This window comes from Hippocampus comes, unplaced genomic scaffold, assembly GCF_001891065.2.
Source record: "Hippocampus comes isolate QL1 unplaced genomic scaffold, H_comes_QL1_v1.1 scaffold249, whole genome shotgun sequence".
Lineage (NCBI taxonomy): Eukaryota > Metazoa > Chordata > Actinopteri > Syngnathiformes > Syngnathidae > Hippocampus > Hippocampus comes.
In genome coordinates this window covers 369,721-396,982 of record NW_017805035.1, presented here as the reverse complement: position 1 = coordinate 396,982, position 27,262 = coordinate 369,721, and the positions used below count along the sequence as shown (strand labels likewise).

The following is a 27,262-nucleotide window of genomic DNA, read 5'->3' as shown; positions in this document are numbered from 1 at the left end:
AATGCGAGCCAAGTAAGACGATCGGCACGACGGGAACTCCGCATTGCCGTCAGTGACGTCACCAAACCCGGAATGGAACTTCACACGAGAGTTTCCTGTCGGCGACGGCGGCGGACCTCCGAGCGTACCGCCATGGACCGGACTGCCGTCGTTAAAGTGGGTGCCGCAGCCAGCGCGAGCGTGTGCGCCCTGTTCGGCGGCGTGGTTCTGGCCCAGTACATCGTGGCCAAGAAGAAACGAGCGGGAAAGAAGACGAGAATCATTGAAATGGTGAGTTTTGAAGCTACTGTACGACATGCGACATGGTAAGCGACAAGCTAGCTGCAAGCAGACGCGGGAAATATCAGGAAATTACCGTTACTTGTCTTCACAATAAAACATTGTTACATTTTTCACAGCTGTACTAGCGAGACGCCCCTGTTTATCCGATGAAATTTAAGTTTTCCATTTAATTACGAAGTTCCCTCAATGACCATAAGTGAATCCCAAGATACAAGCATATGCATAAGAGAATCTTTTACTTTATTTTGAAGGCGACCGGAGGTGGTGTCGTTTCTTTAACAATAGTTACTTTTGTGTTGTTACACGCACGCGCGGATGACCCCCAACAACAGCAACAGCAGCTGTTTTAGAGGTCACTGGCAGCTAGCTTTTCGGTTCACACAACCAGAAAAGTGTTTTTGTGTGAGATGAAGTGAACCCCCGGTTTTCACTCTTGCCTGCCGGTTGATACCGCTTCAAATGTCAGGCATGCATGTAATGCAAATCCTCGCAGGAATCAGTGGCTTGTGGGGGTCCCGTCCAATAACAGCATCCCCAAGTGTTTTACTTGCACAATCCAATGAGATCTGAGATGGTGAAAGCTGTTTGTAATATAGTGAGCCTCTCTTGTAAGCATTTGAAGCAACTTTCAGTGTGATCACAGGCAGATGTTATAATGGAGAATTCACGGACCGCTTTGATATTGAAAAAGTAAAACACACACAAAAAAAGCAGCGAGCCTCAAGTGGGCCCTGGGTTGTACTTTGGACACCCCTGCATTACATTGTCTTGGTGTGTCTAATGTATAAGTTATCAGGGCTAACATGATCATATTTGAGACCACATTTGATGTTCCTGTATGAATGTTTACAGTGATTGTTAGTTGACGGTGTACAGAGAAGAAATTTTCACTTAAGATTTACATGTAGCTGCAGGCCTGCCCTCCTCCTGTACTGTATGTTCATATATGATTCATGTAAGAGGTATTCGTTACGGCTCCGCCCTGACACTTAAACGTTGAGCTTTGCATTCCAGTCATCGGCGAATCACCAGCATCCCTCTGGTCGGTATCAGCACTCGCGTGTTTGGGAACAAAACCAACAAAAGACACACATGAAAGACAAACAACTCAAAGCAAGGACGCACATTGTTTCACTGATTATGTGGCTTGTAGCATGTTTGGGCCTCACAATAAGAAAACAAAAACAAGAATGCATTACTTCAGTGAATTATCTTTTTGTTTGTGCCATATTTATTTCAGTAAGAGACATTTTTTTTGAGAAAGTGTTATTAATATTACCGGATTCAAATTTGATTTTGTAGAGCACAAAAAAAAAAAAAATCCACACTTTTAGAAAAAAAAGCACATTTGCGTCCATCGCACCAACAAAGTCATTCCTTTGTGATGAAGTGCTGCCTCCACCTCAGAAAAAAAACTTTTTTTTATGGGCACTTGCAATATCAATCAATCAATCATACTTTATTTATACAGCACTTTTCATACATGAAAGTACAAGTAAAAATGCTGTGCAATTAAAACATCAAATACACAACATAAAAAGAGCACCCTCCCACTTCCCCCAACATACACCGATACATATCATACACGCACACATACCCTGATGAGCAATATTAAAAAAGACATGGCAAGGAAATGAGCACCGAAGGGGAGCTCATCCACGCTGACAAGAATGACAGCCGCCACACCTCCCAGCGCGAGGCCCCTCATGAGGAAACACTGGCACTTTAAAAAAAAAGATATTTCATAAAAATAAGTTCATAATACTTTAAATAAAAGGTTCAGACATATACAGACATTGCCATTCGCTTTTACAAATTAATTAGGGGGTGTCATGATCATTTTTAACCCTTTCCACTAGCGGCAAATGCTCTTGCCACTAGCTGAAGGTGCTGCTTGCACAATTGTGCATGCTGCCGTCAGGCAGTTTGTCAAATCGAATATTCCAAGCTCTGAGCATGCCCCTTGTTCCCCCTCCTTCTCCTCCTATCAGTAGCAACAGATGGCTGTCACCATGGCAACCAGAAGGGTTGAAGGCCTTTGCACCGTCGATATATTTCCAAGTCTGCATGCATTTCACCTCATTTTCACAAAGACACACTGATTGTATTGAGAATCATTCACTCATTCCCAAAGTACTTTATAGGAATTTCTATACAGTGGAAATCTATGTAGTCAGAACAAAATTAAACTCTACAGTGTTGTCTCACACACACACACACACACACACACACACACACACACACACACACACACATATGTAAAAATCACAGTTGTAACGTTCTTAAATGGAATGTGGAGAATTTAATCGGTCTCCTGCTGTGTACGTCTTTGGCCACTAGGGGGAGTGTAATACATACTTTCTAAAGATGACTAAGAGTAACAACAAAGTTGCCCTAAGAGTCATTTTTTGCAGAAGAAAAAGCAGACAGGAAATAGTCACCGTGTTATGGGAATAATGTTTTTTTTTTAATTTTAGTTTTTTGAGAGAGGGACTAAAAGGTTGTTTAGTAATACAGTGTACACCCACAAACTTGTGAAGATAAGAAAAACTTTATTAGTCTCACAGTGGAGAAATTAACCCAGCCGCTGGGGGGCAGTGCCCTCCCCTGGGGGTGCACTGTTCCCCAGTGCCGGTCCCAAGCCCGGAGAAATGGGGAGGGTTGCGTCAGGAATGGCATCCGGCGTAAAACTTTTGCCAAGACGACCATGCGAGTTGGTAGGACGGTTTACAGGGGCGGATGGAAATTACTGACTCGCTGTGGCGACCCCTGAATAGGGATGTGCCGAAAGGAGAAGAAGAAGAAGAAGTCTCACAGTGGAGAAATTCCCAATTCACAGCAGCAAAGTTATGAAAGGAAGAAGTAGAAGAACAAAATGTAGGATAATTCATCTCTTTGCTGATTTTCTCTATTTTTGACATGTCACCAGTCATTTGCGGAAACCCCCACCTGTATGATTTTATTTTATTTTTTTACCTAATCCATGCTTCTTTTTATTTCATGGCAATTACAAGGCAGCGTGAATTATCAGATTTTGTGGATTATTTTCAGTGTTTTTGCTATTATATTGCTATTTAATTATCCATCCATTCTCTAATCCGCTTATCCTCACAAGGGTCGCGGGCGTGCATATTCAAGCTGTCTTCGGGCAGAAGGCGGGGTATGCCTTTAATTGGTTGCGAGCCAGTTGCAGGGCACGCATAGACAAACAACCAGTTGCACTCACAATCACACCTAGGGAAAATTGGGTGTGCCCAATCACCTGCCATGCATGTTTTGGGAATGTGGGAGGAAAACCGGAGTACCTGGAGAACTTCATACAGGAAGCTAGAGCCGGAATCGAACCCTGCACCTCTGCACTGTGAGGCCGATGTGCTAACCTGTTGACCATCCTGCCGCCCCTATTTAAACATGTACTATGATATAGTGGACCACCGCTATTTGTGGGGGATCCGGAGGGGGCCGGCTCGCAAATAGCGAAAATCAATGTTTGATTCATGCCCATTATATTGTCATGGATTGAAAAAAAATTGGATTTTGTTCTTTATTTTTTACCCCCAAATTCTTGAAAAGTGCCAGTCAGTGTTTTCCATGACAAACAATATTTGGAAAGGTCATAATGAAAACAAATCTGCGAACGGATGAATCCGCGGGTGTCGATCATCGAATACGCGAGGGTTCACTGTAAATTCCTTCAATTCAATTTGAACCTTTTTTGAAACGTTACGTGTTTTCCAATAACTATTTATGTACTTATTTATTGCTACTATTTTTTATGGGGGTCTGTTTCAGCATGGCCTTGATCTTCCAAGCTATCATCGCGTGACATCCGACCATATTCCTAATTCCTTGCGCAGCACTGAAATGTCAAGACAGCTTCATAAATGCCCTTTTTGTGGATATTTTACTCACGTTGTATCAGCTCAATAATATCTGAGCTATTGTCTCTGTTTGTGGGTCATACATGCTCTGAACAGGAGTGCGTGAATAGGCGCTCACATGCGAGTTAGTGCAATAAAGTTTATGTTCCTCTTGAACTTAAAGCCTCCTGTAGCTTTCCGATGCAGATAAGCACGAATGAGTTCGTTGTGTTTTTTTTTTTTTTTTTTTGAGAATTGAATTGAAAAGCATGTGAGTACACAGTGTTCTTATTCTAAACAGCCGTACAAGGAAAAACAGGCTGATGTTTTATGTATGTTGTTTTGATGTAACTCGAGAGCTTTGACCTACTTATTTGTTTCACTGACGGGACTCGTGCAACTTATGTGAAACATTCCTCTCGGGTTGCACTCGTATCCTTGTCACGCAAGTGAGGTCGGTCGACGCTACCACAGCTGCAACTCGACCATGAAACTTCAGCATGATGGGTTTTTTTTTTTTTTTGTTATTGTTGCTGTGCGTTTGTTGGACATGCTAAGCAGCAGTAGTACTCTTGTTTGTGTATGTTAGCGCCATTAAAAGCACCAGCGTTCTTATTCCTGCATGTGCATAGAAACCCAATTGGGATATGCATGAAAAATCAAGTTCCAGACCTAACAATGTAGACACGATATATATTTTTAAAAAATCGTTCTACCTAGCATGGTGGCCGACTGGCTAGCAGTTCCGCCTCACAGTGCAGACGTGCAGGGTGCGATTCCGACTCCGGCTTTCATGTGTGGAGTTTGCAAGTGCCTGGGTGGGTTTTCTCCGGGTACTCCGGTTTCCTCCCACATTCCAAAAACATGCATGGCAGGCTGATTAAACACTCTAAATTGTCCCTAGGTGTGAGCGCGGATGGTTGTTTGTCTGTGTGTGCCCTGCGACTGGATGGCAAACAGTTTGGGGCGTCCCCCACCTACTGCCCGAAGACAGCTGGGATAGGCTCCAGCACCCCCCGCCACCTTTGTGAGGACAAGCAGATTGGAAAATGGATGGATGGATGGTTTTACCCCTCCTCCATGCTGAAACACATGTAAACATTAAAACACATGTAAAACCTTTTAAAACGCACTTTTTAAAAACTCACTTTTATTTTACACATTTTAATAATTAAAAAAAAAAGAAAAAAGTAAATCGCAGATGTGACTTGCATAGAAAATACTGTATCTAAAAGAGTGTGTCCTTTAAGAGGCGGGTCCTAGAGGGGTGGTATAAGAAGGGAAGACTGTACTCACTATACTCAAGATATCGTTGATTTGTTGTATTACATTGATGGTGTTTGTCGATCTGATATAAAAGTTGAGTAAGGGCTTGATGACACAAGTCCCGTTGGACCATTTCAAGCCCAGAGGCACCTCGCACTTAATTAAACAGTCTGAAATTAAGGATGACAAGAACCTGCTCGACCTGACCCGTCAACTGGTCTGTGGATGCATATGTACCTGTGGGCGTGTGTGTGTGTACGTACAGTTTGCACATTTCTACTTTTGTATGTGAGGATAAGTGCTTCAGAAGATGGATATATAGTGTATATCAATGTGTGTGTGTTCAAATAACATGTCTACACATTGCATGCATTTGTACGTTTTTTTGGGGGGGGGTTTTGTGCATGTATGTGTAAACACACCATATATGTATGTTTGTATCGTACGCGGGTGTATCCGCGCTTGTTCACATTTACTGTGCAAGATGAGTGTCTTGTTCTCGTCAAGTGAGTGCATCAGCACATCGCGGGTGTGCATGCGTGTCTATAATGAGATTCAACACAATGAACCTTAACCCCGGGTGGCCTTTCGTCCCCGTGCAATTTATTTCTCACCGCCGCGGTGCGCGTCTGTTCAAATTGTGTGTGTTCAGCAGATGCTCTCATTGACTGGAAAGTCAAAGGTAACATGACAACAAGGGCAGATTGCAAACTTTTTTTTTCCCTCCTCCACCGGCCTCGTATCCCCTCTATTAATAGTGGCCAGTGTGTGTGCTTGTGCATGGGTGTTGACACGGATTAGCTGTTGAGTGTGTGCGCGTGGGAGGGGTCTCATGCTCTGCACGTCCCACCCTCTAGTCTACGACTATAAAAAGGCTCTTCAGCCACACATTCTTTTCTTCGCTCTTGTTTTCCACAGACGACACAGCCCCGGTAAGTTTAAGTGCGCATGTGTGCGTGTGTCAACCGTCACTCTTGAGTGGATACCGAGTCCTTATCATGTTATTGTATTATTACAGCAATTTAATTTTGAGAGCTTCATTATGCCTTAAAAACTCACAGTTTTAGCACATGAAAATGTTTGATGCGTTTTGGACTGGCTGGTACCAACACCGCCACAAAATAATGTTCAGGTGCTAATTGAATACACACATAAAAAAAAAAAAAATTGCTGTCATTGATTACAGTGGTAGAATATCAACAGTCTGTGCTCATGCTGTGCTCGAAGCCTTAAATGCATCACAAAAACAAACGACTGTATTGACATCATCTTCCCAAACTCTTTTTCAAAGAACCAAAAGCCATGAGTGATGCAAAAAAATAGGATGATAGGAAGCTGACTAAACAGCGCCACGAGCGGAAACGAAGCTGCACCTAAACTGACCTTCTTGCCAGACCATTTCCTCTTGCATCGAAGTCTTACAGTTATCCGTTTTCAACAAAACAGACTTACTCAAATGTATACAGCATGTTGTTTTCTTGTCATTGTCTAAAAAAAAGTGGACTTTCAATCTTGAGGTGACAGAATGCAACATGGCGCCCTCAGAGTGAAGAAGAGGTGGAGTCTATCCAGATAGTGAATGGATTTATGCTCAAGCTATTTCAACACTTAAATTGGTTAATACTGCATAAAACAATGTGGGGAATGACCAATAGTATTGGTTTGCCCAAAAAAAAGACATTCACTTTTTTGACCCCACAGCAACGATTTGGAGGTGTGTTTTTGAGTTGATTAAATTTACTGAAAGTCAAGACAGAATATGTCCTCCAACATACCTCCTCATGAGCCTCTTCCTCTTCCCTGTTTCGTTCACAACATATTCGAAGGCGAGAGTGTGCAGTTAGTTTCAAACATGTCGTGTCATCTCCAGTAATGTCGCCTCCTGTCCTGCTTTCAGATGCCTCAGTTCGAGAAGAAGACGGTCCACATGAGGGACCCCGAGAGGGTGGAGCAGATCATCTGTGGCCTCATCAAGGGTGGAGCCTCCAAACTTCAGGTGGGTGAAACTCTGACACCCGCTGGTGACGATGTGCAATTGCAGCATGAGACATGTACAGTCACGACTCCACTTGGCTTCAGCCTGGTGTACGCTGTACACGCGCACGCACGCGCACACACACGCACGCACACACACACACACACACACACACACACACACACACACACACACACACACAATGGTGCCTTGAGGTAGGAGTGACCCCAAATGGTGAACGAAACCCTTTCACCAGACCCCAAACCCCGACAGCGGTATCCTTTCAAAATGAAATGTGCAAATCCACCATCTCAAAATCGGCCGAACTGTCAACATGTGCGTGCCCCGCTTTAGTGATTCACTTGTGCCATTGTCCACCGCAGATCATCACTGACTTCGACATGACGCTAAGCAAGTTTGCCATCAATGGCAAACGCTGTCCGACGTGCCACAGTGAGTCCACGTGGTAATAGAACTCACCAATCACAGGTTGAGCGCATCATTTCAACACGTGTGTGTGTGCGTGCGTGCGTGCGTTCTTGCTCCCAGACATCATCGACAACTGCAGCCTGGTGACGGAGGAGTGTCGCGAGAAGCTACTGCAGCTCAAGAACAAGTACTACCCCATTGAGATCGACCCACACCTCACCATGGAGGAGAAGTACCCCTTCATGGTTGAGTGGTGAGCTGCTTTGCTGGCCGAACTCACGCCACATGCTTCGACTCTCACAAGTCACATATATCTCATATATCTGATATTTAAACTTTTTCTATTATCTACTATATATGATACACGGACATCGTATCCCGTAAAAGATTTGTTTGTTTATGTATGTATGTATGTATGTATGTATGTATGTATGTATGTATGTATGTATGTATTTATTTAGTTCTTTATTTTAATGGGCCAGCGTGCTTTTCTCGAGACAGTGGCGATATGCAGCTCTGATGTTGCACATTTACATCAGAATTATATTATTTTACATGATGCTAATTATTTTTAGGGATGGTCAATGCCCCTTTTTCCCAGACTGATGCCAGTAGTACTTAGGGATACCGACAATTTCAATTAACACAATTACAGATAATTATGAATAGAGACCCAACTACTGGCATGAAAGACTTATTTGATGTCAGAATGTTTCTGTTTTTTTTTTTGCCTAATGCGTTGGTGGCTGCTAGCTGCCTGGATCCTTCACATCGCCCATCCCTAATTATTTTATTGTACCGAATATATATTTAACTTACACTATTACTGTATTTCATGTCTAAACACCTTTAATGTAGCATATTTCCCTCATATTGTACAAACGTACATCCATTGTACTATATTTATATTTAATATTTTATCACTGTAATATAGTTTCTTGACCTTATTTTTATGTTCTGTATATCTGTATTCAGGTATTTCAAATCTCACACACTTTTGGTGGAACAGAGGTTAGAGAAGGACAAACTGCCTCAAGTGGTGCGAGAGTCTGACGCTGCACTCAGGTACCAATCGAAACCTACACAAAAATAAAAATAAAAATAGTCATAATAAAATGGTTTTGATGTTAATTTGCTAGGGAAGGCTTTGAGCAGTTCTTCGACCGCCTGCACCAGCACGACGTGCCCGTGTTCATCTTCTCTGCCGGACTGGGGGACGTCCTGGAGGAGATCATTCGCCAGGCGGGTGTCTACCACCCCAACGTCAAGGTGGTGTCCAACTTTATGGACTTTGACGACAACGTGAGTTCTTTAAAATGACACTTGCACTTACAAAATGCCTTTCATGCCTATACTGTATCGTTTCCGCAAGATACTTTGTATTATTTAGTGCATGTTTAGCACACTATTTGACAGACCATCTGAAAAACATTGTGAACCACACTATACTACAATATCGTGCTCAAAGATGAAAAAAAAAAATGACAGTATTTTTGACTATTTTGCATGCGGGATTAATTGCAGGGCGTCGTGCGAGGCTTCAAAGGGGAGCTGATCCACGTGTACAACAAGCACGACGGCGCCCTTCGCAACACTGACTACTTCAAGCAGCTGAAGGAAAACTGTAACATCATCCTGATGGGAGACTCGCTGGGCGACCTCAGCATGGCTGACGGCGTACCCAACGTGGAAAACATTCTCAAGGTCGGCTTCCTCAACGACAAGGTACGTCACCAATGTCGGAACTGACCCTGATTATTTATAACGTGCAACCTTGTGTCCTGTTAGATTATGCCTCTTTGGCGCATATGTAGATAGATGACTTAAATTAGGCCATTGTGTCGCTGTGACCTTTTTCTTCCTATCTATCTGCACCCATCGAGTCACACATTGTCACATGGGCTAGGCCGGGCGACCCTCTTGTGTGTGAGCGCCAGAGAAAGTGTAAGAGTAGGAACCATTTTGGACAAATTAAGCCTTCTTGCACATCTGGCTCAGTCTTTCTGGCATCAGTTAAATAATTCAGCTGAGAATATACAGTCTTCCAGTCGTTACTGTTAGTTTATGTTGCGAGCATTAAAGATAAAAGGATTTTTCAGTTGGTGCCGTGACCCGGATTATCATTATACATTATCATTTTCAGGTGGAGGAGCGTCTGGACAAATACTTGGACTCTTACGACATCGTCCTGGTAAAGGATGAGACCCTGGAAGTGCCCAACTCTATCCTCCAGAAGGTCCTATAACTTGCTCCTCGTACCACTACCACTGGACCTCTTCTTTACCCCAACGCCTGCTTCCACACCTTTGTACGTGTCCGATTGGACATTTTTAAATGTACAGCACTCTTCAACTTCTTTTTGGTCTTGTGTCAAACTCGCACTCTATCTTGTGGACACCAGCGTCACATCGCAGGACAGTGAACCCCCACAAATTTGCAGTTGGGCATTCGTGAATTCACCTGTAAGGGGATTTTAAATTTTTTTTACTAATCACCGTTATGTTTTGAAACCCCCGCTATGTCTTTTATTCCAACCCAATAATCAATTAATCATCATGAATGGATTTTTAATATTCACAGTCGTGCTTGGCCCCGAACCCACTTGAATAACGGGGGCTTGCTGTCTGGCATCTATCTAGGGTGGATACGTCCCAAACCCACCCGCAAAAGGTAAACATCTGCAAAAACAGCTTTTTCAACACACTCGGAGCAGCAACACATCCAAAACTAGCATAGAGAACAGGAAAACACTTCAAAGTATTCCTGAGCGCCTGTTCTCACTCTCGTACTGTCAAGAAATGGGAGGCTTTTGTATAACATCACTTTGAAGAAAGGAAAAGAAGGCTCCGCTGCTCGCACAGTTCCATAAATAGGAGGCAAACCCTGCTTGCTTCAACAGTATAGTGACAACCTTTGCTTCACAATCTGTGATATAGTAGTGGGGGCGTGAGTGATGAACCCCGATATAGCGGGGGGACACTGTATACAACGTTATTTTTTCAGTATGGGTGTCTTTGTGTACCGTAGAACACGTACGTACATGTACTGGACCAGGAAGAAGCAAGCGGACATTTGAACATGATTATCATGGAAATGCCAGTGGAGGTCCCTGATTCATTTTGGGAGGATGTGATTTGAGGAAATGCACTTTAAAATAGGCGTGAATATCTTTAGTGGATGTGTGCACATGTTTTAGTCAGTGGACGTATGATGTATAAAACAAACAAAGAAAAAAAGCCATGTTTAACTTTCATTCAAGCCTTTTAAAGCCCGCTCTGCTTAGAAAAAGAATCACTTTATTCTCCATCTTCTCGTTTGCTTGAGAATGGTCAGAGCTCCGTGCTACGCTGAAACAGAAAATCACACCAAAGTGAGTGTTTTACATGGCGGAAATGTCACTGGTCCCCTCACCCCCATTTTTTCCTCAACATCTCTAATGTGTTTTACATGTGCTGCTATCACCTGCATGTTGCCTTTTCTCAACAAAGAAATGGAAGGAAACAAATCTATTTCGATATATATAATTGAAACAGGGAATAATGTCATTCTGTGTCTGTGGACCTTGTGTGGAAATGTTTCCAAAAGTAGAATCCTGTGTTTTATTTTTCTAAGCAGATTTTTTTTCTCTGTGATCATATGAATTGGAAAAGAAATACAGCATTGTATTATAATGACATGTTACTTGACTGTGTGAATAACAGCTGGTTTTTTGAAAGCATTTGCAATTCACTACAATGGCCTTTAGGCGGTAGCAAAACGCAAAAAAATTCGAATCAGCGTTTGACGTGGCAGGAGTACTCTTGAAAAAGAAAAAATATCTCGTTACATATGTGTGGCTCGTTGGTCTAGGGGTATGATTCTCGCTTAGGGTGCGAGAGGTCCCGGGTTCAAATCCCGGACGAGCCCATCTTTTGGTTTAGTTTTGCAAATTTTAAAGCATGTTCAGATAAATCACATTAATCTCAGTCTGTCTCACCGTTACAACTATCATTATTTACCCGGCAACATTGTATCTAGATCACTTAAGATAATTTATTCATTGTTACGTTTCTTTTTGAAGGTGCAAAAATCGTGATTTGCCTTCCAAAATCCCTGACTCGTTTCGTCAACTGTAATCTTAAAACAAAGACTCGATTTCCCATCATGCAGCTGTCTTTCGCGCTTGCGCACGACTGGCCGCTTTCCCCACTGAAGTGAGACAGTTTTTGTGAGTTAGTCAATTTATTGTGCAGGGAAGTCCTTACCTTTGCTAATATTTCATTCATTTGAATTTAGAATTGTGAAGAAATTGTTGCTAAATTAATGTAATGTGGTCCTAATTTATCTCGTAATGTATTTCACCCGACGATTGATACTAAAGAACTACAATTCCCATTTGGCATTTCCCTTTCGCACATGCGCACAAGTGCCACGTTCGCCCCAGTTTGAGCGTCAGTGCCATGACAACAAGACGATGACTTGAAGAGGGTAAATGTGATTTTTGATACCGTGGGGATTAATAAACCTGCGGGCTTGTCGGACGCATCAGTGAAGAAAAGGTAAAACACCGGTTCTACCCGCTGGACGCTGGGTTACTCGCGTGGCTAGCTAATTAGCTGGCCAAGCTAAACTGAATGGGTTAGCCGCGAGCTAATTCATTTGTGAACGCGCCTTGATGAGTGAGCGCGTGAGCCTCAAAACTTATTAACGTTACTTATTTTAGTGCCCAAACGCGAACAATTACACTTGAAATGTGTTAAAATCCTTATATCTGGTCAGGATACCTCAAAGATGAGACAGGAATCTGCTGACACCTCACATTTTGAGCGAAATATGATGGAAAAGGAATATTTGTAATTATAAATCATTGAATTGTGTTTCAAGCCCATGGAAAACCTGTTAACTAGCTTTTTTTGTCCGTTTAAGACATTGTAATTGAAACATTACAGAATTTTGGAGCATGTTAAGATATTTCTTCATTTAACATGATGAAATGTCATGAAGCACGATTTCAATGTGTATTAATTGTAAGATGAATGTCACGTTTAATTTGCAACTTTGCTGGATTAGTTGACCGGTTCCACCTGCTCAGTCGGCATTTAAGACGAGAGCAAAGCGGCTTGTGCTGATCACGTGACAAGTCACGCTACTCCCCCATTGGCTCCTGCTGTCCCTGTGGCAAGAAGCGTCCACTTTTTGAGTGACAGTTGTACCTATTTGACTGCCACGTGACGATTAATCAGCCGGCTCCTATTATCTGTTTCAAATCTGCTCATTTGCAGATTTCCACCGCCCCCCCCCCTCCACACACACACACATCAACATCTTGCAACATAAGACAAGATGACATACATACAAGCATTCCCCCTTTCAAAATATAGTCGGCAACAAATTGGCTGATTTATGTCAAATTTTCTTTCTGTTTTGAAGTTAAATAAATACGAAAGGAAAAAGTATTGTAAAAAAAAAAAGTCAAATCATCTGCCTGTAATTCACATCTTTACTTTTTTTTTTTTTTAAACTGTTGTCAGCATTAATGGGCCGAAAAATACATTTTAAATACATTTTATGTATTTTGCAAAAACTTACAGTAATGACATAATTTGTATGCAAACCATGGAACCATTTTAACCAAAGTATTAAATGTTTTAAATCAAGATGTTTCCGAAAGTGTTTTTTTTTTTTTTTTAACACATGATAAATAGGATTTTATTCTTGTCACTGGTCTTAAATCTCCACATAAATTGAGAATGCAATTTGCTGAAGTGACTCTCATGGTAACATCACGCAATCGTGATCGCGAAAGCAACAAACAGTGATATGGTTTTCGTTGTGACTCTGAAGAGGAGATCCGTGTCATTTTTGGACTCAATCAAATTTTACGTGGGACATTGGGAACATTGGGAAATGGCATTTTAACCCCCCCCCCCCCCCCCCATTTCCTCTCTTTTTCAAACCTACTTGTGATAAAAATGTGACTTATCTCATCCCAAGCAGATGTCTCTGTTCAAGGCACGGGACTGGTGGTCGGCAGCCCTCGGCGAAGGCGAGGAGTTTGACCAGGGGTGCATGTGCGTTGGAAATGTGGACAACAGCGCCATGGGACATGGTAACGTAATAGAACTAATGTACGTTTCAGGTCTTAGTCACGTCCATCATATCAAGAGTTTCTCTCTTGGTCTTCTTGTGCAGACAAAGTGGTGGTGGGAAGCTACATGGGCATGCTGCGCATCTTCTCCCCTCACGCTGCCAAAGCCAACGAAGCGGGCCAAGGCGCGGCCGAGGCACAGCTCCTGGAAGTCCACCTCCAGAACGCCATCATCCAGGTGGAGCTGGGGAAGTTTGTCTCGTGAGTAGATTTGGTACTTATACAGAAGCAAAAGAAAGTGTTTATGTTCTTTTTATTTTTATATTGTCTACTGTCTGGATAAATTAAGTGCTTAAGAAGTGCACTCTGCAGGTTTGCATATCATTGTTTCCTGGAACATGAAAAGCTGAAGTGATAAAGCCACAGATTTTTTTGTTTGCGTTATTGTTGTCGTCAGATTTATGATTGAGTGACTTGTCTTTATGCCACACTTGTTTGAAAGAATCTTGACGTTTTCATCGTTAACGCTTCAAAGGCTGCAAGTCAAAGCGTTTCGTGCGTCGTAAACTCTAATTGAAGTATATAATTGAGACGTCTTTTGTAAAAATCTACACGGGAGCAACATTTAGCCAGTTAATCCCACTCCAATTAGCTTTAGCTTGCTTTCCCTCTCACGAGCACACAAAGAAGGATTACACTTGGCGACTTGAGCAGGAGAAGCGTGACCCAAACTAAATCCACCACTACAAAAATACATTTGGTAGAAAGACTCCGATGATTTCTTGTAAAATGTGTTAACACACATTTTAGAAGTTGTTGAAGAAATATTTGGTGAATTATTTATAATTATATTATGCTATTCAAGAATTGTTTGATTAACTTTCATTGAATAATTACGAATTTACCTCATTGATGAATGAACTGCCCTGTGGTGCCTGTTTTATTTCTTTTTCATTTCTTTCATTAAATGATTTAATTGATCTGTTGTACAAAATCCAATAAAATAACGAGTAAATGGATTTTGCATACACTGTACATTTAACGTATTTTCATGTTTGTGTTCATTTATTCTACTTTAATTATGAAGAATGCAAATAAAATTTGAATTCTAAATGTGGTTTTCAAATCAACTGTTTGATATATATAATTTTTTTTTTTCATCATCTACGGTAGCCCTGCCCCCTTCGTTCATTTTAAAAGTCCATTTTAAAAATCAAACGTGTCCTCTCAGAACCAAAGTTTGCCCACTCTTGCTTTACATCCTTCAGGCAGGTGGCGCTATTTGTCTCACTTTAGTCTCCTTTTGTCAGTTGGCAGAAATGAAATGTGAGCTTTCTCTTGGAAAATCTTTAAAAAAATCCTTCCTTCCTTCCTTCAGTGTCGCGTCGGTGTTTGCTTTAAGCTGCGGTTCGCCAACACGGAATTCCTCCCGGGAATCCGGCGGGCAGTCGGGAGGCGAGGCTGGAGAGTATAAATACTGGCGGGATGACTGAGGCGGTGGCCCGCCCACCAGAGTTTTTTTTTTTTGCTTTCCCAGGATGAAAGAACACTTGTGGGATCGGCTTCCCCTTCCGTTGTGGTCACCCCTTTCTTAAGACCGCATTTTGTTCTAGCAGGACAAAATCAACAAATATCTTGTCAGTGGAGAGGGAGCGTCATGGCTGCATCTGCTGCAGTTCATTGGTTCAAGGTTCAGCCTGTAGAACCGATGCTATTCTTATTTGCGGAGGACGAGGATTGAACTGTGCCACTTTGTCTCAGTGAAGCTCCTCCACCCATTTCATCATAGTTCGACACTTCAAAGTGGCCACCAAGCAATGCGTTAATCTAAATGGAGCTCTTCAACTCATTTCAAGATAGTTCCTTGGCAGCGAGATGCCACATGATAGTGGCAAAAAATATGAAACCCTGAAACACACCTCAACCTAGTTCCTGAACACCAAAATGCTTCAAAATAATGGTGGAGCAGTATTTTTTGGGGTCTAAATTAAGCTCCTCAACTCACTTTAACATAGTTCTTTGATATGCTCATGCTACAAGATGGCGCAATCCCTCAAATGCTAAACTTGAGGGAACATGCACTTGACGGGAGACAAGGCCTTCAAGCATCTTCCCACTCTTCGTTAGAATCACTTGTGCTTTTGTTGTGACGTAGAGCGGCAAAGCGTTACTTTTGTCTCAGTGAAGCTACTCGACTCACTTCAACATAGTTACTTGCGACCAGGATAGTACAAGTTGGTGGCAAAGCAATATGTTTATCTAAATGGAGCTCCTCAACTCACTTGGGCATAGTCCTTTGGCACCAAGATGCGACAAGAGGGTGACAAAGCAGTACGCTGCCTGAATGAAAATCCTCAACTCTCTTCATCATAGTTTCTCAGCACTGAGGTGTCACAAGATGGCAGCAAAATTCAAAATGGAGCACCTCAAGTGGCTGCATGTTGGTCACTTGGTTAAGCGGATTAGAAAATTGATGGTCCTTGGCACCAGGATGCCACAAGATAATGTTTTTGTGTCAATTAAGCTAAGTTGAAAAACAGCAGTGTTCTCGCGCTGATAACGTTGTGTTTCCAGGTGTTCAGATCTTCTCCACCTGGCTGTTCTTCACCCCAGGAAGCTGTCCGTCTACTCCGTTCTGGGTACCTTCCTCCTCCTCCTCCGTGTTACTTCCTATGTAAGTGCCATTTTGTCAATGTGAGTATATGTGTGTGTGTGTGTGTGTGTGTGTGTGTCTGTGTTCAGGCACAGCGGGCAACGTGGAACATGGCGACCAGTACCAGATCAAACTGGTCTACGAGCACAACCTGCAGAGGACCGCCTGTAACATGACATACGGAACATTTGGAGGGGTCACGGGTAATGCACGCATGCACTTAAATGATACTGTTTCATGCTCTGGGCTTTGGGAAAAACCAAGTCCGGGGACAGCCCTGCCACAATCCAAGACAAACACACACTCTCTTGCACACAAATGCTGCTGTGTCATGCTCTGGGCTTTTTTGGAAAAAACAAGTCGGGGACAGCCCTCCACTTGTCAATCCAAGAAAAACACACACTCACACACGGGAATCCCCTTTCAAGTGCAGAAAATGACTATTCCAAATAGAGGCTGCTTTGTTGAGAGAGGCACGTGCGTAGTTCGGTGAATGTGTGTGTGCGTGCGTGCACCTTTGAATATGCCAGACTGTGGCTTGGCACGATGGTCTCCTTTTTACCTGAGATCCTTTCGCACCGCAAGAACTTTATGCCCGAACTTCAAGAACTTAGGAGCAACTTGGTCTGTGTTTGTACTGAACTCAACTTAGGTCCCGGGAATTATTTCAAGGTTATTGAAAACCCTGCTAGGCCGGATTGTAAGTGAATTTTGAAATATGTGCATATGCGTGTGTATGCAAGTTGGCATGTTACGTGCCTTAGTTATTTCGATAATTTGTGTGAGTGAGTCTATGCACATGCATCCATGTATGCGGGTGTGTGCATGATGTGATGGGTGCCTGCTTTTGGTGGTGAAAAACACACACACACACACACACACACACACACACACACACGCGCGCGCGCGCGCTTCATGATGTTTTGCATGCATGTATAATTTTCCACCACAAGAGGGCAGTGCCCGCCACTGCTTTGTTATATTTCTGATGTCTTTTTCTCAGCCCGTTGTTAAGAGTTGTCCAACTTCTTACACCAGCTGCCACCCTAAAAAAAAAAATTAAAAAAAAAACTTCCAAATTATTATTGTAAGCCCCTGCCGCTTAAAGGAAAACTGTAACTGAAATGTATGATTCGATTCAAGTATATTGCCCTCAAAAGTGAAACACAAATTCTATCTAAATAAATATTTAAAACCAAACAATCTTCTTAAAGATGATATATGTATGTCACTGGGTTCGAATGAATGAGATGCTGTTTAGTTTGGGAAATCCCTGTTGTGAGAACCCCCCCTCCCCCCAGCCATCACCTGGGAGGTCAGAGTTCATCTACAAGGAGCCATTATTGCTCTTTTTTTTTTTTTTCTTTTTTGGGGGGGCGCACACACAGAAATGTTGTGCCTGCGCTTTAACTTGACCTTAAAGCAAAACCACATCAGTCCCGCGTCGTCCTGGCTATTTTAAAACTGAGGTTATTATCTTTTATTGATGTGTAATAAGTCAACTTGTAGTGGACGTGAGGGATTGAATAACACAGCCTCAAGCTAATAAACCAAAATAGAATGTACTGTAGTAGCACGCGTCTATACTTGAACATTGTGCTGTGCACTCGCCACACAAGACTCTCTGTATAGCACGCAGCCGTTAACGTCGGTTTTTATTTCCATTATTCATGCGACCTTTTGAGCTTGGTGGTTCGCAAGTCTGCCCCCCAAGTCCGAGGTTTTGCGTTTGAATGTGTCTGTGGAACATGCTCTCTCTCTCTCTCTCTCTCTCTCTCTCTCTCTCTCTCTCTCTCTCTCTCTCTCTCTCGCACACACACGTCTTTACACAGAGGTGTGTCGGAGCATGTGGCTTTTCTTTCCAAATCTCTGCTGATTGATGGTTTGTGTGTGTGTGCGAGCGTGAGCGCGTGTGCACCATAGGTGGCTGTATCCCTGACCTCGACTTGACGGCAGTGAGAGTTTTAATAGCGCATTGAGGCCTAATTATAGACCTCCGGTCACCTCGCTGCTTTATGGCGGTGTGTGTTGAATGTGCGCACGTGCTAAGGTGTTAATGGAGATATCAGACTTGAGTTGGAGCGAGAAACACGCCTCGCTCCGCATAGCGCCGCCACCGCTGAAAATGAAACAGGAGCTACATGTTTATTGCGTGCGTGTGTGTGTGTGTGTGTGTGTGTGTGTGTGTGTGTGTGTGAGAGGCGTGTGTGTGTGTGTGTGTGTGTGTGTGTGTGTGTGTGTGTGTGTGTGTGTGTGTGTGTGAGAGAGAGAAAGGAGCTGCGTAAATTGTTATCGGGTAAATAGCGGAGTCTGAACTAAGGCTACGCTAATTATACAAATGATGGCATCCCAGATAAGCTACGTATTGTTGACATCCGGTGTGTGCACAGAGTTTTCATTTCCCTCGGACACTTTGAAGTCCCAACTGGGACAGTCTGAGTGGGGGGGAAATCCTTCCCTCCTTCCTCGATTGCACAATAGATACGAGCAAACTGACCAGACAAGTAACACCTGAACAAGACGCAAAGTGTTGAAGGGAGCTGATTGGTTACGACAAGGGACGAGGATGACGAGAACGTAACGAGGGAGCTTAAAAAGGCACACAAAGGAAATAAGACATAACATGAAACAAAACGATCGAATAATGATCGATTCGAAACAGCAAAAACAGAAGCATGGCAGACCCGTTTCCAAGTTAAAAAAAAAAAGAATACTTTTAAACATACAATATAGAAATAAATGATCAAATTTACTGTGCCGACCTTATTCTTTTCTTATTGCCTTCATTAAGTACAATAAAATTGAAATAAAATAAATATATTGATCGAGTAATCCTGTGATGGGTCAAATTGACCCAATAAAAAAAATCGAACTGGCCGATGCTAAATTGCGAATCTTTTTGGGCGACACCCTCGAACCCGAATGTGTCAAACTCAAGGCCCTGGGGCCATATCCGGCCCACCACGTTGTTTACGTGGCCCGCGAAAGCAAATCATGAATGTCAACTTCAATGAATCTTGCTAAAATCAACAAATTTAACAAACTATTACTCCATCAATTTGTTGTGAACAAGTAATTATACAAGTTGATGATAGATACGATATGAAACATTTATTCGGTTTCACTGTCATGACGGCCCTCTGAGGGAAGACGTGAATCCAAAGTGGCCCTTGACAAAAATGAGTGACACCCCTGTTCTGACGTGTAAAAACAATGTCATCAAAATGACCCTTTCCCCTCTCTCCTCTTGCTGTCAGGTCACCACTCGCTTTGCATCCAATCCATGGACGGCATGCTGATGTTCTTCGAGCAGGACAGCTACTCCTTCGGAAGGTTCCTGCCGGGTTTCCTGCTTCCCGGCCCGTTGGCCTACAACTCGCGGACGGATAGTTTCCTCACCGTGTCCTCGGCCCGCCAGCTGGAGAGCTACAAGTAGGTTTTGCTGACACCCGCTCCCATTTGGAGCGTCTGTTCTGCGACGCGGAAAAGAAAAATGTGACAAACCGCAAAAATGTGCCGGGGAACTCTTTGTGTTGCCGTTTTGGAAGTGTGCATGGGGAACAAGGTTAGCGTTGTCATACGTGCAGTCAGTCTTTTGGGCAGAGTAGACTGTGTGTGTCTATGTTGGCCGGAGCTATCTGGCCTCATGTAAAGTTTAAGCAAACATTTTTGTGTAGTTGTACTCTCGATGAAAGACGATCACGACACACACACACACACACACACACACACACACACACACACACACACACACACAGGCGCAAATGCTTCCCAACTCTGGTGCCAACAGTCACGCATACACAACAAGGTCTGGAGTGCTTGAAAAGGCTCAACAAGTTGTGCGCAGGTGTAAAATTGAAGGCCAAATCAGGCCGCTACATGATATTTTATGTAGTTTGCAAAGCCGCAATTGACACTCACGTTGACAAACACTCTAAGTGGCATTGAATATTTGGTGGCGTGACCCTTACTTGCAAGAACTCCGACCAGCCTGCGACCCATCGACTGGTGCATCAGACCGTTGCATTTTTCATCCAAAATGCTTTGCCAGGTAGGCGTTGACTGCAGTCTCTTTGGGGTTGTTGTTTGTTTCTGGGGATCAAATGCATGCTCTATTGTGGATGTTGGGTCTTTTCAAGTTCACCCCCCCCCCCCCCTATGAAGTCCTTTGTTCTGTTGGCTGCGTGTTCTTCTTGATGAAGCTTCTCCCGATTAATTTGGATGCATTTGTCTGTAAATTGCTGCACAGAAATGGTGTTCTAGACTTAAGAAGAGACACGATCTTGCATGACTCCTCCAGACCATTTTGTGCATCTTTCACTTTGGAATAAATGACCCAATAGTGATCACCTTCACATCGATCTCGCTGATGTTTTTTTTTTATTTTTTATTTTCAACAATTCCAAGCTGGTGAATGTCTTCAATCTTGCCCCGAACATCTTCTGCCGGCTCTCCATTCTTGCCCATTGTGGTGTAGAGATTGGAAGGGAAGAAATTATTCCTCAAACAGGTGTTTGTGCTTTTATTCACATGACCAGTCAAGATCAGAAGTACTGGTATTGGGTTGATTGTGCACAGCTGTGTTCCACATGGAACCATCCAAACTGTGGAATCCAAATTTCTGAAGCACTTATTGTTTCTTAAAAGCATTTTCGTACTGGCATCTTTTTGATACCAAGAAACAACCACAAACCTTTCAGATTGTTAATTTCTTTGTAAGTGAGCAACATTACAAATTCCGCAGAGGAGCAAATCAGAATTTCTGTTGCATTGAGCCCAAATAAGAACAAGCGCTACAAATGGATGGTTGTTGAATTTTATAAATCATCCAAGTAGCACGTAACAAGTCCATTACACTGAATACGAGATACTTTTATCTCGCACCTGTACAGTATCTATCTGAAGCAAAACAATTCCAGTCAATCGTTTCCAGGAAGCACGCTCGCTCCACATCTGTGAGTGCTCCTCCGGCCCCCCGCTCTTATCCACTTGGGCTTTCCGCATAACGTTCAACAGCCCTAACGTTGGCGCTAATAGAGTGGGACACCCTGGGACCACATAAAATGTGCGGACCGGGTGTCGGTCAGACCTGGGGGAGACCATTCACAGCTGTTGAATAATAAAAATACTTTCAGGTGGTGAAACAAAGAAAAGATACAGCGAATTATCCCATAGGATATAATTTAAATCAAATTGATATGTTCCGGGATCCAACTGTCGCTGTCTCCCACCCCAAAAAAGTTCTCATTCTAAACACGTTCAAATTTAGAAAGAAAGGTTAGTAGTCAAAATGACGTGATCGACAAAATCCTACCCAACTATCCATCAGTCTGTCACACCGTTTATCTGCCTACCCGTCTGTCACTCTATCTGCCCATTTATAACTATTATTCTGTCTCTCTGTCTACCCACCCGTGTATTCGTCTTGCTCTGTCTACCTGCCCGTCCGTGCATTTGTCTTGCTCTAGCTGTCTGTGTATTTCTTTTGCTCTATTTGCTCGTGTATTTGTCTTGCTCTGTCTACACGCCCGTATATTTCTGTTGCTCTGTCTACCTGCCCATGTATTTTTCTTGCTCTAGCTACCCGTCCATTTATTTGTCTTGCCCTGTGTACCCGCCCATATATTTGTCTTGCCCTGTCTACCCGCCCGTGTATTTGTCTTGCCCTGTGTACCCGCCCGTGTATTTGTCTTGCTCTGTCTACCGGCCCGTGTATTTGTCTGTCTTGCTCTTTGTACCTGCCCATGTAATTGTCTTGCTCTATCTACCCCCGTTTATTTGCCTTCCTTGATCTGTAATAGTATCATCCATCCATCATCCACCCATCCAGTTCTATTTATATACCGTTTGTCTAGTTCTATCGATTGATAAGCCATCCATCTTTCATCTTCCACCTACCGTCTATCTCTCTTGTGCTATCTACCCATTTAACCGTCAAACCCTCTCCCTAAGTGTCTATTGGTCTCGTTCTGCCCATCTGTTTCTATTGGGTTGCGATATTAATCATAAGGCATGATGTTTGAGGCTCCTCACTGCAAATAGCCTCTCCATTTGGGTCGTGCTGGGTCATACAGTGTTGATACAGTTGTTTAAGGAGGACACATTCTTGCCAGGGCGCCATGACTGCCAGCTTCTCCCTGGAATGTTCCACGTATCCAAGATGCCAGCATCAATGTGGTACAGGTAACATTCACAACGTTTTAAGATCTGCCCTTCTCTGCTCCTCAGGTATGAGACTCTGGCTGTGGCCACGGAGGCTGAAAGCCGCCAGGACCCCGACCAACCCCTCAAGACGGGTGGCAAGAGACTGACCGTGAGTCCTCACATGCAGTGAACCCCTCGTCAACTCCGCTGTGATGTCACTTGTTCCTGTGTCGACCATTAGCGCTCGTTAATGCTAACAAGCCCAATTTGCACGAATAAACTCATTGACATGACTCGTTCTACACTTCTGGCATCATTTTAGTTGTACTTGGCATGGAGGCTCTTTATTTGCACTCGGCTGCCCTCCCGTTTAGCATCCATGGAAAGCCTTATGTTGCGTGCAGGTAACCATGACAACAGACAATGATTTAAAGCACCACATAAGGTGTATGGAGGAGTTCACATGTAAACATGTCGCTCAAGGGTTCACAAAGAGTTGAATGGGAGTTCTTTGCGGTGAATGAGTGGGTAAATGGATGAATAGACTGAGTGGATGGGAATGATTTCGCAAAGACAAGCAAGGCAAGTCCATTATTCAAATATTTCAAAGCGAAGTCAAGAAATAGAAAGTGGCTAACTAAATTTCCTAAAAGAACATACAGTACAAGAATAGGATTTTGGCAAAAAGTGAATTTTTAAAATGCTTCGAGTTGACCGGGAGTTATTTTGTGTTTTCTCCGCAGCCCGACTGGATATTGGTTCTGGGCGAGCAGGCCCTGGACATCTCTGTCCCCTCCTTCTCCCACTCTTCGTCCTCCATCTTCGTCCTTGGCGATCGTAACCTCTACTGCCTGCGTGACAACGGACAGATCTACTTCATGAAGAAGTTGGAGTTCAACCCCAGCTGCTTCCTGCCGTACACCTCGCGTGAGTCACTCAGGGACACATGGGACCTCTTTTGTGGCTAGAGAGACTGAGGGGATGAGTTGGTGAGCAGATGGACGGGGGGGATGAATGAACTGATGATGAGTTTATAATTGCGTGGGTGAGTGATGGAGTCATAGTTGAATAAATGTGTGAATGAGTGAATGGATGGATTGATGTACTGGACTAACGGGTAAGTGTCAGAATGGACTAATGAACGGGTGAATGTACTGAAGATTGCGGGGGGTGGACGGATAGATGAATGGGCTGCTGGATGAGTGAGTGACTGGATTGATGGGTTTGTGGATAAATGAATGATGAGTGGATGAATGGACAGATAAATGGATGAGAAGGTCAATTTCTGGTGGAGAGGTGGATGGCAGACTCGATGGAAGAATCAGCGGGCGAGGTGATGCTCGAGTGGATGAATGGACTGGTGGATATTTGGTTGAATGGACGGATAGATGAGTCACCGAATGAGCGGGTGGCTGGACTGATGTGAGTGGGTGAATAAGGATTGTCTGATTCGTGATTAAAGAGAGGCAGCAGGAAGTTGAGATCAGCGCAAAGGAACGTGGGAAATACCGTTTTTAATTATGTATTTGCTTGACTTAGTGAAATGCACGTGCTAATTATAAAACCTCTGCTCAGATAAAAGCAGGTGTGTGTGTTTGCTTTAGCGAGCCACCAACACACGTACACACGCAACCACACGCGCTCTGTCATTTTGACCCCCCTCCTTGCCGACCGCCACGGCCGCCGTATTTGACCCACTGGGGTGTTTGTTTTGCGTGTGGCCATCACCTCAGATTTCTGCTGGTGGTAGCTGCACTGCTCTTAGGATGGGCACACGTGTGTGTGTGTGTGTGTGTGTGTGTGTGTGTGTGTGTGTGTGTGTGTGTGTGTGTGTGTGTGTGCGTGTTTAATGCAAGTCTAGTATTTATAGCTCATGTTTCAAGGGAAAGTATAAGTGTGTTCATATGTATTTCTGCCTGTTTAAAGCGCAGCTACTTGTTGAAATGTGATGATGTCATCACTTGAGTTATTTCTCCGCTTTGTGGCTGCAAAGTTTATCACGTGTCTTTTCACCTCTTTTCCAGCCCTAAAAATAAAGCTCTTTCTGATATTGTACTAGCTGGGTGGCGGAAGCAAAGCCTGCACAAACAGAGAACATCAATACATACGCACACGTTTATTCTCATTTTGGGTTCCCCAAACCTTGTACCAATAACCTCCTTTCTGTGGTCGCGTCGCACCAAATTAATTCCATTTTAATGAAAAGACCAAGCTTCATCCAGTCAGTAATCCAACAAGAAATAACCACCAAGTGACCTTTATGTGTAATATCTGACATTCTGCTCTTCCCCTTGAAAAAAGAAAAAAATACAAATAAAAAAACACTTTTACGATGGTCACAACTTGCCCGAATACATATTTTCTTCCTGTTTTCCCCCTTAGTGACCGATGGCACCACCAACCTGTTGCTAGGCAACCACACCAACATGCTGCTGGTGTACCAGGACGTCACGCTAAAGTGGGCTGCCCAGCTCGCTTTCGTGCCCGTGGCGCTTCGCGTCGCCAACTTCCCGTGAGTGTGACGCCTGTCTGTGGTGACGTACACACACATACACACTCATACATACACATGCTAGAATCATTGTCTTTTATTAGTTTCCCGACTAGTAAATCGCCTTTTTGGGGGCCTCAACCTGCCAGAAAACTCACTAAATTTCTCAACTGCGGTGCATGTATACTGGAGAATATGTATTTATTTTCGAGGTCTCAAACATGAGCCCTATAAACTCGAACAGTAGCGCTCTCTGAAAAACGGCAAAAAAAAACCCTAAACAAACATGACAACCTGACAACCAGAATTGGGTGGACATGTCTCAAGGATCCATTCACAAAATTCATCAGCAAGATTCCCATTTGGGTTTTAGGCAGCCATTTTGAGTAAACGCGGGCTTGTACTTCGGATTTGGAGGCCAAATTCTAATGACCAAACTGTGTGACATTCTCAGATGACATCGTTTAAAATCACATCCTTGATACATGGTTTGGACAAGGCACATCCAAATGCAACACAGTTCCATCACCTCGATGAACTGACCTTCTCAATCGTCCCAACATGTGGTCTCAGTCGCGGTCTGTGGTGTCTTCTCTCACGTTCTACACCAACAGGGGTGGGTGGGAACACCCCACTGTTGGCAAAGTGTGTTTGTGTGTGCTTTTGTGCGAGTCTTTGTTTTTAGAGTCTATTTCCGTCATAGTCAGTCGCGTGCGTGAGTGTGTTTCCGCGGCAGTTTAAGTGGACGTTTTAATGCAGACGATTTCCACCCAGGCAGGTGTGGAGCCTCGACCTGAAATCCGCTACTCTACTGCTTCGTGCGTGTGCCAGTGCGTGTGTGTGTGTTACCGCCTCGCTGGCCTGGAAGTACAACACATCTGCAAACAGTTAACACGCACTCACTCACGCTGTTAAAACACATTATTGCATCACTCAGCATTTCCTACTTCTCTCTTTTCCCATTTTTGTTCAGTCAGAAAATCTTGACGTAAATTTGATGTATTATCCATTAAAAAAAAAAATGAGGAAGTGGGACACACAGAAATAGAAAAATTCAGAATAATAGCATTCCGGAATTATACTCCAAATCAAAATACAAAAATAATGTACCGAATGAGTTATTCATTGACTTAAAGTCAAGTAAGATGAGTAATTGGCTGGTGATCATTTACTGCATAAACTGGGAAATGCTTTCCTGTGAATTTACTGGACGCATATTTAGTTGTATGAGCATGTTTCTGAGGACTGCTTCACATTTGTGTAGCACGGAGTCAAGTGTCAAATGCTATTCCAGCCTCGGACCTATATGAATGTGTCTAATTCTCAATCATTTTCACTTGACATCAAGTGACAAAATGGCCGCCCCCTGAGATAGACAAAAATGGGTGGATTTTGCTGCTTAACTCATATTCCACATTCGCAATATTAATCAGAATACCGTTTTGAGACAAGTGGAGGCACATCGAACATATTATTTGAAAGAACATTTTTGGGTTGACTTCCCCTTTAATGATTTTTGGAAGGATTGCTTCAAATCTGAATTGGATGGTGGCCACTAACTTCTGGAAACTATCAAGCGCACCAAGATCCCCAGACTGTCTATGGTCAAATGGTCAATGAAAGCCTTAAAATCCTCAATTTGTATTTAGCTGTCGAAGGAGTTTCTGACAACTGCTTGACATGTGGAATGGAGTCAAGGGTTGACCTGCCATTTTATCTCAGGACCACAAGGCTACATCCCATAGGTCTCTGCATTCTTTACATTCTTTTGCTGTTGCATGGTCATGAACGCGGCCGCACTACGCTGATGTAAAACGCTCATTTTCAATTGGTTTCGACTGCACTCCTTGCATTTTGCACATTTTATTGTGTGATTTCAGGGATCTGAAGGGCGCCGTGGTGAGCCTGAGCTGGGACGGCCACCTGCTGTGCTCCTACATGGGCACCGACCCGTCCTTCTTCTCCACGCCCAAGGTGGACGCCCGTGAGGTGGACTACGAGCAGGCTGACGCCGAGCTGAAGAGGCTGCACAAGTTCATCAGAGAGGCCAGCAGGACTCAAGGCAGGAGATTTGTGTGTGTGTGTGTGTGTGTGT

General features: G+C 43.4%; 2 protein-coding genes and 1 non-coding gene across 7 annotated transcripts in view; all 3 read left to right on the top strand.

Moving 5' to 3' along the window:
• The first annotated feature begins 74 nt into the window (after positions 1–74).
• Positions 75–11,486, top strand: nt5c3a (5'-nucleotidase, cytosolic IIIA). Of its 2 annotated transcripts, none has more exons than XM_019863804.1 (8): positions 75–270; positions 7,306–7,404; positions 7,767–7,836; positions 7,933–8,065; positions 8,788–8,877; positions 8,952–9,114; positions 9,337–9,537; positions 9,956–11,486. In XM_019863804.1, exons 1-8 carry the CDS (start codon positions 133–135, stop codon positions 10,055–10,057), a joined length of 996 nt encoding a protein of 331 aa, XP_019719363.1. In that variant the 5' UTR covers positions 75–132; the 3' UTR covers positions 10,058–11,486. The 2 variants fall into 2 exon arrangements, with proteins under 2 accessions (XP_019719363.1, XP_019719365.1); XM_019863806.1 differs by lacking the exon at positions 75–270 and adding an exon at positions 6,158–6,340.
• A 160-nt stretch (positions 11,487–11,646) lies between these two features.
• Positions 11,647–11,718, top strand: trnap-agg (transfer RNA proline (anticodon AGG)). The gene has a single exon. It is a non-coding gene; the product is annotated as a tRNA-Pro (tRNA).
• bbs9 (Bardet-Biedl syndrome 9) overlaps positions 11,685–27,262 on the top strand; it is a 96,619-nt gene continuing 81,041 nt past the window's right edge. For 2 of the 4 annotated variants that reach the window (XM_019863802.1, XM_019863799.1), the window contains exons 1-10: positions 11,685–12,350; positions 13,789–13,900; positions 13,984–14,140; positions 16,454–16,518; positions 16,622–16,735; positions 19,790–19,964; positions 22,761–22,845; positions 23,420–23,603; positions 25,059–25,188; positions 27,048–27,229. In XM_019863802.1, coding sequence (XP_019719361.1) covers positions 13,789–13,900; positions 13,984–14,140; positions 16,454–16,518; positions 16,622–16,735; positions 19,790–19,964; positions 22,761–22,845; positions 23,420–23,603; positions 25,059–25,188; positions 27,048–27,229 — 1,204 coding nt within the window. In that variant the 5' untranslated portion in view covers positions 11,685–12,350. Of the gene's footprint in view, positions 12,351–13,785; positions 13,901–13,983; positions 14,141–16,453; positions 16,519–16,621; positions 16,736–19,789; positions 19,965–22,760; positions 22,846–23,419; positions 23,604–25,058; positions 25,189–27,047; positions 27,230–27,262 lie in introns of all 4 variants that reach the window. The other 2 variants (XM_019863801.1, XM_019863800.1) reach the window with 2 other exon arrangements.

What these genes read in the sequence shown, in the direction of transcription:
- nt5c3a (XM_019863804.1), top strand. Translation starts at nt 133, where the DNA reads ATGGACCGGACTGCCGTCGTTAAAGTGGGTGCCGCAGCCAGCGCGAGC. An exon ending in AGACGAGAATCATTGAAATG is followed by an intron (nt 271 to 7,305) that starts GTGAGTTTTGAA and finishes TCCTGCTTTCAG; the next exon opens with ATGCCTCAGTTCGAGAAGAA. An exon ending in GAGTCTGACGCTGCACTCAG is followed by an intron (nt 8,878 to 8,951) that starts GTACCAATCGAA and finishes TTAATTTGCTAG; the next exon opens with GGAAGGCTTTGAGCAGTTCT.